Genomic DNA, 15,723 nt, shown 5'->3' on the forward strand with positions numbered 1-15,723 from the left:
TTTATATACAAATGCTAGAGGTGTAAGAAACAAGGCAGATGAAATGGTTGCACTAATTGCACTTCACCCAAAAATTGCTGGAATAGGTGAGACATGCTTAGATAAGGACGACATCCTGACAAGAATAGAGATGGAAGGATATGATGTGTTTTGTGAGGATAGAAGGGATAAAAAGGGAGGGGGGAAGTGCTATTAATGGTAAAGAAAGAGTTATGTCCATACAAAGTAGAGATGCAAGAGGGAAATAGTGCCAGTGGTTTTGAGGCAGTATGGCGTGAGATAGAGGTGAATGGAATGAAATACTTGGTAGGATGTTGTTATAGACCAGGAAATGATGATGGTAGTGACTATGAAATGTATAATCAAATTAGCCAAGCAAATAAGAAGAGTTATGGACAATTTTAATTATGCCAATATAGACTGGAATGATGAGATAGCAACTGGAAGTAAAGAAAATGTAGATCCAGTTTTTGAGGGATAACTACCTCAGACAGTATGTAACAGAGGGCACATGAGGACTGAGGATCTTGGATTTGGTCATCTCATCAGAGGATGTAATTATAAATGAAGTGTCAAATCACCAACCAATTGGTGAGAGTAACTATGAGGTGATTACCTGGGTGGTTGCCAGTAGTGTGAGGACCTCTGTAAGAAAAGGGATACGTGAAACTACAAGGGGTAGGGGGGGTGATTATGAAGAGCTCAGGAGACAGCTTGCAGGTGTAGCATGGAATGAGGAGTTAGCTAGAAAAGAGATCAATGCAGCTTGGGGATTTTCAAAAACTATCTAGTAGATGCAAGGTCTGAATTCCAAGGGTGAGAAGGTTAAATAAGATAGGTGTGAAATGGATGAATAAAGAGATTAAGCATGCGATACAGAGGAAAAAAAGGGCATTATGGAGGCAGCATAAGAGAAGTGGAAATAACCAATTCCATGAGGTCCACAAAGCCCAGGCAAGGAGGGTGACTTGGTTAGTGAGGGTAGCTAAAGAGAGGTATGAACAGCAGTTAGGTAATGAAGCAAAAAGAATGCCCTTTTTTCTCTGTGCCACTTCATAAAGGTGGTGATAGAACTCAAGCATCAAACTATAGGCCTATCTGTGTGTGTGTGTGAGGTGTTGTAGTTAAGTGGTTGGAGAAACTTGTGAGAACTAGGATTCAGAATTGGGTTGACAATAATGGTATTAACTTTCATTGACAGCATGGATTTATTAAAGGTTAGGATACACAGTAATATACTTGGATTTTGCAAAGGCTTTTGATAGATTACCGCATGGTAAGTTGATAATCAAACTGGAGTGGATGGGGTTTGATATTAAATTGGTGGATTGGAGACTAGCTATCTGATAGGTATCCACAAGTTGTGTATGGGGGAGCAATATCCAGGAAAAGGAAAGTTACTAGTGGTGTGTCTCAGGGGTCTGTTTTAAGGCCATTACTATTTAACTTGTATAATAATGATATTGGTGAAGATTTGGATGGAGATATTCAGTTGTTTGCAGATGATGCAAACTTGGGATGAACCATGAAGAGTGGAGAAGATGTTGTGGCCTTACAAGAAGACTTGCATAAATTGAGTGATTGGACATGTGAATGGGAATGTGAGTTCAATATTGCAAAATGTAAGGTTTTAAAATTTGGGAAACAAAGATGGGATGCAGAATTTATGCTTGGTGAGGATATATTGTGAGAGGTGGAGGAAATAAGAGATCTGGGGGTGATAGTGGATAAGGATCTGAAATTTAGGAGACACATAGCCAAATTTGCGAAGACAACACAAAGGCTTCTGGAAATTAAGCAGAGCACACTGACTTGTAGAAGTAAGGAGATTCTTGTTCCATTGTATAAGGCTTTGATTAGGCCGCAGATTTGGTCACCTGTTTTTCAGAAGGATGAAGAGATGTTGGAAAGGGTCCAGAGGCAACTGACTAAGGTAGTTTCTAACCTCTGGAATATTGAGTATGAGGAAAGATTGAGAAGAATCAACTTGCAGAGTCTGGTGGACAAGGAAGAGGGGAGATATGAGTTATTAAGGGAGACCTACAAGTTATTAAGGGGTTGTTATAGGATCAATGCTGGAGAGGTTCTACAGAAAATAGTGGGAGATGAGATCAGGGGAGAACCAGAGGTCATCCCTGGAAACGGTATAAAGAGGATGTGAGTAGGGGAGTGAGAAGCAGTTTTTTTTCATGCAGAGCTGTGAATGATTGGAATGCCTTTCCTGAGAGTGTGGTGTCTGCAGAGAATTTGGTGTGTTTAAAGCACGGCATGATGAGCTGTGTGTATGATAAAAGGACCTCCTAGATGAGTCTTTGACTCCATGGGGGTCTTGGATAATAATAATAATATGCCTTACACTGAACACACTTTCTAGCTTCACACTTTAATCAATCACACTCACTCTTTTCCATACAAAATGCCTACTCCATATCCTTAGCAACACATCTTTAGCTTGATGGATGGCATTCTTGCTTCTTCCATTTTGTGATGCTCCCTATGATATCTCTTCTTATTAACTCATCTCAACCATAGAAGGCCCTCCAATAATGAGTCTGGCAACTTGTGAAGACAAATATAATATCATCATTCCTCATTTCCAATTTGAAAGGATCTTTCTGATAGATTGTGCACCCTTTATCTCTATTTATGTTCCCTTAATCTGTTATCATAAACCATGTCCACAACTATTACATTATCATCATGGATTACAATATCTCTAGAAAAGCAGGTGAACAAATGCATAACTACTTTGGTGTTATAGTGAATCAACATGAGCAGAATAAATCTGGAGTAAGAGGATTATACATTTGGAATAAGAGGATTATATGCTGGTCTGGTTGGCTGAGTGGTTAGCATTTCTGCTCTCCAATCAAAAGGCTGCGGCATACATGTTTGTGGTTGTGAAAATACTATTGGTGGTGGTGGGCAGTAGATGGTATTGGTGTAGATGAGCAGTTTGCTGTAGTTGGTGGACCGAGTGGTGGAGAATCAGAGGTCATCCCTGGAAACTGTATAAAGAGGGTGTAAGTAGGGGAGTAAGAAGCAGGTTTTTTTCATTCGAAGTGAGATTTGTAGAGTAGGTGCCCTCCCTCAATGAATCTTTGGACTCCTTGGAAGTGTCAGCTAATAATAATAATATTATACATCCATCTTCACTCTCTATTGCAATACTTAATGTATTGCAATTGTATACGAAACGCTAATCTCTTCTTTAGTGTTTCTAGTTTAGGACTTCCATTCACCTAAAAATAAATAAATAAAATAATACTTTTCTTATCTAGTGAATTTCATCTTCTCAATTAATACTCAATAGTGATTGATTTGAATCTAAACTTTTATGCAGACATCAATACATAACCCTTCTTTACCCTTTGACACTGGGATGGGAAAGAGTTACAAACTGATATGTCTCCCCATCCAGGCCTTCTGTTTTGGATGGGAAGACATCAACTGGACCCAAGCAAACCTTGTGCAGCTTTAATTGAAATCAAATCTTAGCCCACCCATGGTGCAAATGTTTATAATCTATTTTCTTGTGGGTCTCAAAAAAACTTGTGTGTCTGAATCAGCTGGAATCCTCTGCAATTAAGAGTATACACCTAAATTCCTTTTTTTTTTCTTTTTTTTTTTTTTGAGTCCCACCATATAGTACATTATTACCATGGGTAGACTACAAGTTACTTTTGATTTTTTTATTTATTACAATTTAAATCATACAAGGCTTGGATCCAATAATAAACTTTTCCCAATTATTACAGGGCAATCACTTAGCCAAAGCAATCCAAATATTTTTGAAATGACCGTTTTGGTTGAAAACCTAAAATGCATTTTACATGATAACTGATTTACAAGTTAGATGTTGTTCTGAAGGTAGATGTTAGACATGACAGTAACAGTAACAGACAATAACAGCAAACATTTTAATTTTTTAAGCTTGGGGATGACTTTTCTATTGGCAGATTTATTAACCACCAGTAACTGACAAGAATCATAGTTGTATAATCAGTGGCTTAGCTAAATCCCTATTTTTGTATTTAACTAAACTGTTTTGTATTTCAGCAAAACAGAATGAAAAATTCATGTTCTTTGTTCTATAAAATAAATAAGTAAATAATGAAACTGTGTAGGAGGGAATTATTGTTTGACACCTTCCAGACCTTCCATTTCCAAACCTAAATCTCTAGAAGCACAAAAAAAATAAAATAAATAAAACCTTCTAGCTGGACATACTTCTTCAAGTGTCATTCCCTAGAAGGAGGTTGGCAACATTTCAGTATTTCATTTCATGTCATGGAACTTTTTTCTTTCTTTTGCTGCTCTGGAACATCTATGATAATTCATGCTAGTCCAATCCTTAATGCCTTCAAACCACATTCTCCTGGGTCTACCTCTCCCTCTTTTTCCATTCAGTTTCCCATCTAATATTAATTTCTGAATGCCTTTTTGTCTAGTTAGATATTCAAAATATTTACGTTTCATTCTTTAATTATTTTCATTAATGTTCTTTTCATTTTTTATTTCTTTAAAACATCTTCATTTTTCATTTTCTCTGTCCATGATATTTTCAACATTCTTCTGATAGTCCATATTTTGAAAGCTTCTAATTTTTTCTCTGCTTCTTTATTTAGAGGCCATGTTTCACTGTTGTAGAGAAGACTTGACCAGATATAGCATTTTATTAATCTTTTTCTTGTGTCTATGTTAATATCTCTGGATGTTAGAACAGTTTCGTATCAATAAAGGCTTTTCTTGCTATTTCCTTTATTCTTCTTTTTATTTTAATTGAATTTCCTCCATCTGTAAACATTTGTCCCAAATATATAAAAGACTGAACCTGTTCAATTTTCTTTTTGTTAACAGTTATTTTTAATTTCTTATTTATTGGTTCTTTTGATATAATCATGTACTTTGTTTTCTTTAGGTTAATAATTAATCTTATGTCTAAGTTTCTGTTGTAAATTTCTGTGACTAAGTTTTGAAGATCATCTTCAGATTCAGCTATAAGGACTGTGTCATCTGCATACCTGAAGTTCCTACCCCTGACTTTTACACCCTTCAATTCTGAAACATCTTCAAAAACTTGCTCACTATATATATTATACAGTAAGAGTGATAAGACACATCCTTGTTTTAGTCCTTTTTTCATTTCAACATTGTCAGAATATGCATTTTTATATCTTATTGAAGCTATTTGATTCCAGTATTATTATTTGACACCTCCAGAGAGTCCAAAGACTCATCGAGGGAGAGTGTGCCAACAGCATCGAACGATTGGTCCCCTTCCAACTACTAACTGCGCTCAAACTTACTTAACTGAGCCATTAGTAGCAGAGGCTCTACCAATCGACCAACCTTTGCCGGTATATATTTGTAATTATACGTAGATCTTTTCCTTTTAATGCATTACTAATTTCTTGTGATCTATTAAATCAAATGCTTTGATGTAATCAACAAAACAAAGATATATGTTTTTCTGGTTATTGAGACTTCTTTCACATAATGTTTTCAAATTGAAAATTCCTTCTCTTGTACCTTTGTCTTTTTGAAAACCTGATTGAGTGTCTTCTATTTCTATTGACAAAGTGCCTTTTATTCTTTCTAGGATTATTCTCAGTAGTAATTTTGTAACATGGCTTTTAAACTTATTAGTCTATATTATGAACATTCAAAAGTTCTTGGAATTTTGGGAATAGTGACAAAGATGATTTCCTTAGATCATCTGGGATGTATCCCGTATCATAGATGTTATTAAAAATAACATCTATGATACAGGATACAATTACGATTTGCTATTAAAAATAACATTTAGGTCATTAATTGTGTTTTCATTTAATTTCTTTAACAATTCGATAGGACTGCTCTGATCAGCCTGATGTTTTACCTGTTTTCATTTGACTTAGAACATATTCTATTTCTCCATATGTAACTGGTTCACCATCCAAATATGGATGGTGAACCAGTATCTGGTGCGTCTGTGCGATCAGAGTCAACATACTCATGAACAGTCAACATTGTGTGTAAAGCGAAAATATATAAGCCTACTCACAGCACATCTCAAAAAGAATTTAAATTATTTCCAATACAGCAAGTAATAAAAGATAAATATAATGATTAAAAATACTAAATTCATATAAAATATTTCACCTTTTCAATATCACCTCGTGAAATCATAGTAAATAATACGATATGATATAATATGAAATATTTTATTGAAAGCAAATAAGTAAAGAATGTTATTCTCAACGACCGACGTAATTTTGTATTTATACATAACTTTAAAGAGACTGCACTTAACCAACAGATTATATTACAAAGATAAATAAACAAATAAAAGCACTGTGACGTCAAGAATAAAGTTCGAGTTTAAGAGCAAACAGATTGTGTAATTTTGATTCCTAACATTCGGATTTCGAGGAGCTTCATTCCAAAGAACATACAGTCAGAAGAAATAAATAGTTGCGACATGGCTGAATGAAAAAGTTAAGCAAGCAAACAGAAAGAAGAAAAAGGCATTATGGAGTTAGCACAAAACGAGCGGTAATACGCAGTACATGAGGCAAGAAAGGACACTCGCTTAGCAAGAAGTGTAATATGTTCAGCTGTTAGATGATGAGGGAAAAAAAAAAAAAACTTAGTGAGTTCTTCCGATACGTGTCCATTAGAAGAATAAAAAAAAAATGGAATAAAGATATTGGTTGGTGAATGGTAGAATAGTAAAATGATTACTACTGCGAATGATGTTAAGATATTAAATAAGCAGCTTCTAAATATATTTCATCTTCATGAATATGATAGCACGAAAAGCTTAAGACGATAGATGGCGTTGATGGAGATGGTTCTTAGTAGAAGTTCGATGTAGTGGTTGAGACAGTTGGAGGTATCCTCCCGCGATGAGTCTTCGGACTCCTTGGAGGTGTCAGGAATAATAATAATGATAAGACAGTAGAAAGGGAGCAGGAGGGACCAATGGTGAATGAACAGGAGAAATAAGTAAACATTAAGTTAATAAGGCCATAGGCCTTGACGATATTGGTTATCGCCACGTGATTTGAAGGAATAGAAGTATTCCAGGGTGTAATATTGGTTTGCTGTGCGTCTCACTGAACCAAGTTCCTAAGGAGGGAAAATTGTTGCACTTCATAAGAAACGAATAATATGCCAAACTCTCTCTCTCTCTCTCTCACACACTCTTTGTGTGTGTGTGTGTGTGTGTGTGTGTGTGTCGAGTTGTGATTCAAGTGTTAGAGATGTTAGTGAAGATCACGATTCAAAATAAATTAACAACAGACGCATTTTCTTTGATGGACAGCATGGATATGACAAAGGAAGGTTTTTTTAGCAATCATACTTATAACAACAAAGTTACAAGCGTAACGGACAAGGGTTATGCATACACATTGGTAAATTTAAAATTTGGAAAGGCTTTTAATTAATAGATTGTCACATTAAAATTTGTTAATTAAACTGGAACGGTTCAGGGTTAGGCAGTAGATCAGTGAGCTGGATTAGATATTGGCTGTCAGGTATCAGCAAGTTCTGCATGGAGGAACAATATCCGACAAGAAGAGTAAAGTAATTCGTAGTAGTTATGTCCAAAGGGGGTGTGTGTGTTTCGGCCATTGTTACTGTTTAACTTCTATGTAAATGATATTGGAAAAGATTTGAATGCTGTGACGTGCAGATGTGGCAAACTGTTGGAAAAACTACAAGGAGTAGAAAAGGCATGGCTCTTCAGGATTAACGGCAAAGTAAGTAAGGGTGATCTGAAAAGTTCACGGCCTAACAATGAAAAACAAATTTATAATTTCAAAATTATTTTTATTTTTCAACATAATCCCCCTTAAGACTAATACATTTATTCCAGCGATGCTCCGGCGCCATTATCCCATCCATGAAATACTCCTCAGTAAGATCTGCAAAATACTCCTTTACGAATCAAGTCACCTCTTGATTCGAAGAAAAACACTAACCAGCGAGGAAGAGTTTTAGTTTTGGGAAGAGATAGAAGTCAAAAGGAGCCAAATCTGGGGAATAGAGTGGATGTTCCAACAATTCATAGTGCAGATATCCCTTAATTTTCCCATTTCCCAGACATCTTTGTGGGCAGGTGCATTGTGCTGATGAAAGATGATTTTTTTTTCTGCAAACCGGGGTATTTTCTCACGATTTTTCGTCTAGTCTGGCAAGATAATTCATAAACAAAATGCCTTTAGCATCCCAAAACACCGATGCCATGACCTTTTCTGCTGATGGAACCGACTTTGTCTTCTTTAGCGCCGAACAACCGGCTTCTGTTCACTGTTTTGACTGCTGTTTGGATTCTCGTGTGTAATGGTGAATCCAAGTCTCATCCATAGTAATAAATCTACGCACAAAATCAGTTATATTCTTGTTAAAACGCTCCAAGCACTGTTCAAAGATTTTTCATGCGAGTGCGTTTTTGATCTGCTGTGAGCAAGTGCAACACCCATCTTGTGCAAAGCTTTTTCATTTGCAATTCTTCATGCAAAATATATCCTACATGTTCTTTTAAAATGCCTATAGCCTCAGCAATTTCACGCACTTTGATTCGCCGATCATCCAATAACATATCGTTCACTTGATCAATAATTTATGGTATTGTTACACTTTTTGGACGTCCTTCACGTGGATCATCTTCAAGGCTGGTATGGCCACGTTTAAACTCGGCAGCCCATTTCTTAATTGTCGAACACGAAGAAGAAGAGTGCCCATAAACTTTTATGAAGTTGGAATGAATTTCTTTTGGCTTTGAACTTTCTTTTACAAAGAATTTTATAACCGCACGATACTTAATTTTATCCATTTCAAGGGATACAGACAACACTTTTGCTTCAGACAGTTGTATAAAACAAACTGCCTGATAGAATGACTTGCAATTTCCCACAGATGCTTAGGACAGGTGTACCAGGTTAGAAAAAGAAATTCTTGCCGATTATGTTGCCATCTATGTTAAAGGTCGAGAACTTTTCAGATCACCCTCGTACAACTACTGGGATACTTAGAAGAGATAGAGTAATAACTGTGATGGTGGATAAGTACCCCTAAAATTTAGGGTGCACATCGCTATATTTCTGGTGCCAGCACAGTGGATTTTGGCCATAATACAGCGGACACTGGCATCTAGAATTGAGGAGAATACGGTTACATTGTATAAGACCTTGAGCAGACCGTATTTGGATTAGAATTTGCAGATTTAATCACGAGGTCTCCAAAAGCATGAAGATATATCAAAAAGGGTCTAAAGATGATTGATCAAGGTAGCTTCTTATCTCTGGAATGCCGGATATGAAGAGAAATTAAAGAAACATAATTTGCAGAATGTAGTGGATAGTGAAATAGAGTGTAGAGAAGGCGGTGGAGGAAAAAAAGATCACCTAATGCCTTTTATTCCTTATAGGGAGTAGGAGAGGCCTTTACACCCTATCTAGCTTTTTTGGAGACTGAGTGGGCAGTTCAATCGCCACGTAGCCAATCAGAGAGCGCTTGCCCATGTCTATCACTAATTATAGCAGCCACCGATGAAGAGGCTGGCAAACAAGTGCTGACATCTCTGGGTACACAACCCTAACAATATATCTTACTGTCTGAAATAATGTGGGTATTACGGTCGATTTTCTTGATTTTACGGGATGAAAAACCCGAGTTTCCGGGAGGAAAAACCCGCTTGCCCGTGCCAGAGATCTATTATCTCGGTAATCGGTCAAAGAAAGGCTTAGAAAAAGTTCTTCCAGTCGGCGACTAAACTTGAACCTGACTTCGAGCGACCAAGCACCACTTCCACTGAGCTACAAATGCCTCCAAGGCGGTGGAGGAAGGTGATGTAATTGAGACCAGATTAATGTGGTTAAGATTTTCCATTGAATAAGGAAAGATAAGAGTAGATGAAGAGGCCATCATTGGAAGCTATATTAAGGAGGGTGTGAGCTGGGAAGTGAACTGTATGATTTTTGTAGTCTGGTGATTGGAATACATTGCCAGAGAGAGTAGTGAGGTGAAGAAATGATGAATGCACTTTAAGACGTATGTTCGTTTGTGTTTGACAATGGGACCCTCCATAATGAGCCTCTTGAATTCATGGAGGTTGGTAATAATAATAATAATAATAATAATAATAACTATTTACAGCAATTAAACATCAACGAAGTGACCCCATATGACCTACAAAAAACAACATTACTTGGAACAGTCCATATTTTACGACGTTAGCTGACGAACTATTATTAGATTCTTGGGTAGAATCTGAATTATTCTGTATCACCAGTCAAATTTTTGTTCATACCATATCTTGTTTTGACTGTGTATCAATAAAAAAACAAAAATCAGTTAATGCCTTTTATTTCCTTATTGGGAGTAGATGAGGCCTTTATACCCTATCTAGCTTTTGGAGACTGATTGGGCAGTTCTATCTCTACTGGTAACCAATCAGAGATAGCTGGCCTAAGGCTATCACTAATTATTATTATTACATTACACCTCCAAGGAGTCCAAAGAATCATTGAGGGAGGGCATCTGTTCTACAACTCTCCATTTCCACCACTCCACCACCAACATCATCATCTACACCAACGCCATCTACCGCCGACCACCACCACTAGAATTTTCACAGATAATCACAAACATCCATGCCCACTGCGGGATTTCAACCCACAAGCTTTTAGCTGGAGAGCGGATACCCTAACCACTCGGCCAACCAGGCCAGAAAATGTAACCATGTGTTTTGACGAACGGTCGGAAAATGAGTTTCAAACAGAGAGCTGCGATTGACTTTTGTGTTAAACTTGGTAAACGTTTTACCAAAACGCATCAAATGCCTCAAAAAAGCATACGGTAATTGTCAATAATTGTCATACACTGCTTTTACTACTGGTTATTTTCTTCTGGATACCATTGCATATCATTAAATTTCAGATTATTACCATGTTTATGCCATCGAATGCTCTTTCAAAATCAATGAATCACAAATCACAAGTACGGTTACTATGCCATTCTATTCATTGTTCAGTTATTCTCGGAATTATTGTTTGGTCTATGCATGAGCTATTTGGTCTGAAAACTGCTTGTTTTTTCCCTCAGTTTATTTGCAATTTCATATTTCATTCTTTCTGATATTATTCTAGTGAGGATTCTTCTCCAATATTTGCAGTCGGTTGTAATCCCTTTGTTTGGTATTGTCACGAACAGTCTTGTATTTCAGTTTTCTGCCTATTCTTCATTTTTCCACATTTCACTTAGTTAGTAGGGGGATACCATATTTCTGTAGATGTATGTTTTAAATAGTTCTGCTTGCACATACTGGCTGCTGAATTAGGAACTTTTATTTAATTCCATGGTTTTCGTAATGCATGCTCAATACTGCTCCTCCGTATAGAAAGTTCTGTTTGTCCGTACAAGCCTTCTCAGATGGTAGTGATCTCGTTCATAGGACCACAGTCACCTCTTTGATAGGCAATATATGTTTTTTTCCCATTGATTAAACACATGGGATACCTTCCCTTTAGAGAAACCACTCTGTTCTGCTGTTTTGAAATTTTTGGCCCTAGCCAGATGGACACCAACAGTAAGTCCTTTATAGAACTGCGAAAGATCCTTTGTTTTTTTCCAATTCCCATCAACGCTACTGACGATTAATAACCAGCAGCAGCACTGAAGTAGTGGTCTAGAATACGTGATGATGCACATGACCAAATATTTTGCATATACATTGTGTAAGTGACGTTTTTCATACACATCCATAAAGATTTTAATTCAGTGTCCGGTATGTGTATATTGTGTATTTCTACAGCTTGCCATTTATGAGTTTCTTCATTGCTTTTGTTGTTTCTGCTTTTGTTTGCTTTCCTATGCTTATATTTAATGTTTCAATTTCGGTATTTGCTAGGAGTATTTTCTGTATTGAGATTTCGCTATTTAGTATATTCTGAATATACTTTGAATATACCTATTTCATCTCTTTTCTGTCTTTTACTCTCGTCAATATCAGCCCCTCTTCTCTCAGGTTTTTTCCAGTTATCTTCCTTGTAATTATTTCGAATAGTTTTTGGGATCAAAATTTACTGCAGCATATTTTGTCTCCTTAGAGAGTCTTTTAGCCTCCGCAATGAATTTTCTTTTATCATCTCTTACATTTCTCTTTATTTGTCTATATTTCTCCTTATAAATTTTATATATCTCGTTCTCATCTTCTTTATTTTGATTTTAGAGTAATTTTCTTTTAATATATCCTCTTCCCTTACTTTGAAACATTGTTTTTTTCTGTTATCTATTTTTGAACTCACCTGTTTTTCTAATATTTCTTCAGCTGTTTCATCGTATAATTGTTTTATATCTTGCCATTTTGCTTCTATATCTGAATTTTTGCGTTCATGTATTAATGTTTTATATTTGATTTCATTTGCCTATTTCATTTTTATCTCTGTCACTATCAGTATATGGTCTGTTCCTCTTCAAGATCCTACGTAGTTCAAGTAGCATCTCCATGATTTAGGTGATCTTTTAATTTTATTCATTCCACCTGGAGGGATCTAGATTTGTTTATGTATATTCTTATGTTTAAAGAATATATTTCCTATGATTAAATTGTTAAGCAACAGACGTCCTTCAATAATATTCGATTTTCCTTTTAGTCCCTCCTTTCCCATCACAATTTCATATCCCATGTTGTCTCTGCCTACCATTTCATTTGCAATTCCCATAAGCAGGATCTTATCTCATTTGTTAACATTATCTAACTCTCTGTAATAGGTTTTAAGGACCTAAATATTAATCGTAATAACATTTTTATACTTAGTTTTGAACCTGGCTTTTATTAATCTTTTTGATACCGCATCCATTCCAATAATGCCTTTCTTGCTTTCATTGTCATCATCAGAGAGAGACACACACGCAATATTCTTTATTCTCTGGATTTACACAATATATTACATATTTGTCTGACTTTAATCTAATCTCATCAGTTCCCATCCATCTGGTTTCACTAGTTTTTGTAATTTGTATCTATCGATCTTCTTTACTATTTGGTGTGCTTTCCCAGATTCGTCCTGGTGTTCCCATATTCAATTTTTGTCACATATTTCGTCGTGAGGATATCAATTCAAAGAGCCTTCTGAATGCTCTAAGAGAGCCTGCATCAACTTGCATCATTTCCTCTAGTAGTACTTCAACACAGCTATTCCGATTTTCTACAATCGTTAAGATCTTTGTAACCAAAAAATATATGTATTGTGGTTTATAGTTACACGTACAACCTCTCATCCTTTCTAATCCCGGTTGGGGACTCCGAATGACGTAATTTACTTCCTTTATCAACCACAAAATGTGCAAATTACACGCTACCGCCCAAGACATCTATAGACATCAAAGTTATCATGGATGCGAAGTGCATATTAAAATTGTAATGCTATTGATATCACATTGAAATATGATATCAATAGATGGATACGAAGCGTATGTGGATGCGTATTTGATCCATAATGGCCGGTTACGTGTTTACCTGGTTGCATGAATTTTCTTGAACTCAGGCGTCTCATGAATTTTGGTAGGTAACGAATTTCATTATATTTTTATTTCAATTGCCTTGGCTAAATCAGAGCCAAAATTTGAAATTGTAAACGTTTGTTACCTTTCTTCAGATTATAAATCACACACATGCACAGTAAGTCACATACCGTGGTGGCGCTGTATATAAGATTGCTATGAAATAGTTTCTGAGTTTTATACATTTTTAATTATAAACTCTTGCAAGAAGTGCTGTATTCTGTTTAGTCTTGAAATGTATTCCGTCAATCACTCCATAAATTGATATGTTGCACAGTTCTTAGAATGTTACACTTGGAGAATAGTTTGTGAAAATAGCCTACCAAGTTTGCTCTTTACTCGGTAACATTCTCCATTGATATACAACGCATGTGAATTGACAATCTGTTAGAACGTTGTTATACGGGCACTTCCATGGGATCCAAAGACTCAACACTGGGAGATTCTTACTATATACACACATCTACCATACCTCTTCTTGAATTCATGGACAGACGAAGCACTCACAATTGATGTTGTCAACTCATTCCACTCATTGACTATGATCTAAGCGAAAAATCTAGTCTTCACATTCTTGATAACCACAGCTTACTCAATTTCCAGCGATGACCTCTTGTTCTGCTACCTCTAGCCAAGAGTGCTAAAATATTTCCTGTGCATTAATCCTATAAAATCTTTTTAGTAATTTAAATGTTTCTATTATATTCCCTCTTTTCCGCCTATCAACCAACTTTTGCAATTCTCATCAATCTATCATCGCAGGAGCATTCCACCGACCAATGACCATCTTGGTCATTCGTCGTTTGATCTTCTCTACTCCTTTTTCAACCCCAAGAAATCCAGATGACCATACCTGAGCACAATAATCCAGATATGGACGTATCGAGGCTTTATAAAGAAGACTGATGGCGCTTCTTCATCTCTGCTTGTTAGTGTGTTTTTCAATAACCATGTAATCCTATGAACTACCTATTATGAAAGACCTTAGCAATATTCCCTTTGAACTTCAACTGTTTATCTGCCAACACCCTTAGATATCTATGTCATCAGTTTCCTGGAAAATAGTTCTATCAATTAGTAAACAGATTGTGTCTTCAGCCAACACGTAGCGGATTCGAATCTTTCCTTGGGTATGGATGCTTATGATTGTCTTTATGTGAAAGATGAACTTCATCGCTCGGTGTGAGACCACTTCCCCGCTTATTTGAGCCTAAAGTGGTTTAAAAAAAGTTCCATCTTTGGTCTCTAAAGCAGGGTTTCCGGACTATGCACAAAATAATAAACTACAAAACGATAGTAAACCATAGTAAACCTTCTTACTCACGGTACGAAGGTTTGTGTGTGTGTGTGTGTGTGTGTGTGTGTGTGTGTGTGTGTGTGTGTGTGTGTGTGTGTGTGTGTGTGTGTGTGTGTGTGTGTGTGTGTGTGTGTGTGTGTGTGTGTGTGTGTGTGTGTGTGTGTGTGTGTGTGTGTGTGTGTGTGTGTGTGTGTGTGTGTGTGTGTGTGTGAAGAAATACGTATATTGCCATTACATCAGTTATGAAATGGACGAAATAGCGGTGTTAGCACTTTTATTCTGGGGTATCGCAGGAAAAGATTGCATATAAAAGGCTACAAGCTGCAGTTAATATAAACACTATACCCTGGGGACAAATATTATAAAGAAAGAAAAGAGCAGTAAATTTGACAAACGAAATCCTGCACGGTGTTTCCTTAAAAAAAAAAAAAAAAAGGGAGGGGGAAGACTGTGAATTAAGTTTGGTACATTATCATAATATCAAACAATTTCTCGTATCTCGTAGATGTGCTAACCGCTCTTTTTACATTTCCGCCCATTTCATAACTGAAGTAACATCGATACGTATTTCATTAAGGAACTGAAACCAAAAAAATGCTTGACTAGATTCAGAGCCACTATGTAAACTTTAAATCAATTCTAGAAACAGTGTATGACCTCAATGAATAAGAAATAAGGAATAAATGAATGAAGAATAAATAAATGCGAAGTAGCACCGATGTACCTGAGTGGAAGTGACGTGTATTGTTAGGTAATAGATCGCCTGCGTCGCCGACTAGAGAAACTTTTACTAATCCTTTTTTCGACCGGTTCCCAAGTTAGTCGATCTCTGGTACGAGAAAGTCGGTTTTTTTTTTTTTTTTCTCCAGGAA

The 15,723-nt window shown here is 36.3% G+C and overlaps 1 protein-coding gene across 2 annotated transcripts in view; it reads right to left on the reverse strand.

Annotated features, from left to right (window-relative positions):
- LOC150092298 (phytanoyl-CoA dioxygenase domain-containing protein 1-like) overlaps positions 1-6,433 on the reverse strand; it is a 138,530-nt gene extending 132,097 nt beyond the window's left edge. The window contains exon 1 of one of the 2 annotated variants that reach the window (XM_090414894.1): positions 6,145-6,433. In XM_090414894.1, the coding sequence (XP_090271020.1) occupies positions 6,145-6,171 (27 nt within the window). In that variant the 5' untranslated portion in view covers positions 6,172-6,433. The remainder of the gene's footprint in view (positions 1-6,144) is intronic. The other variant, XM_090414892.1, reaches the window with a different exon arrangement.
- Positions 6,434-15,723: the final 9,290 nt, after the last annotated feature.

The sequence above is a fragment of the Typopeltis vanoorti genome, chromosome 26 (assembly GCF_054136105.1).
Source record: "Typopeltis vanoorti isolate ZY-2024b chromosome 26, IOZ_Tvanoo_1.0, whole genome shotgun sequence".
Taxonomy (NCBI): Eukaryota; Metazoa; Arthropoda; class Arachnida; order Uropygi; family Thelyphonidae; genus Typopeltis; species Typopeltis vanoorti.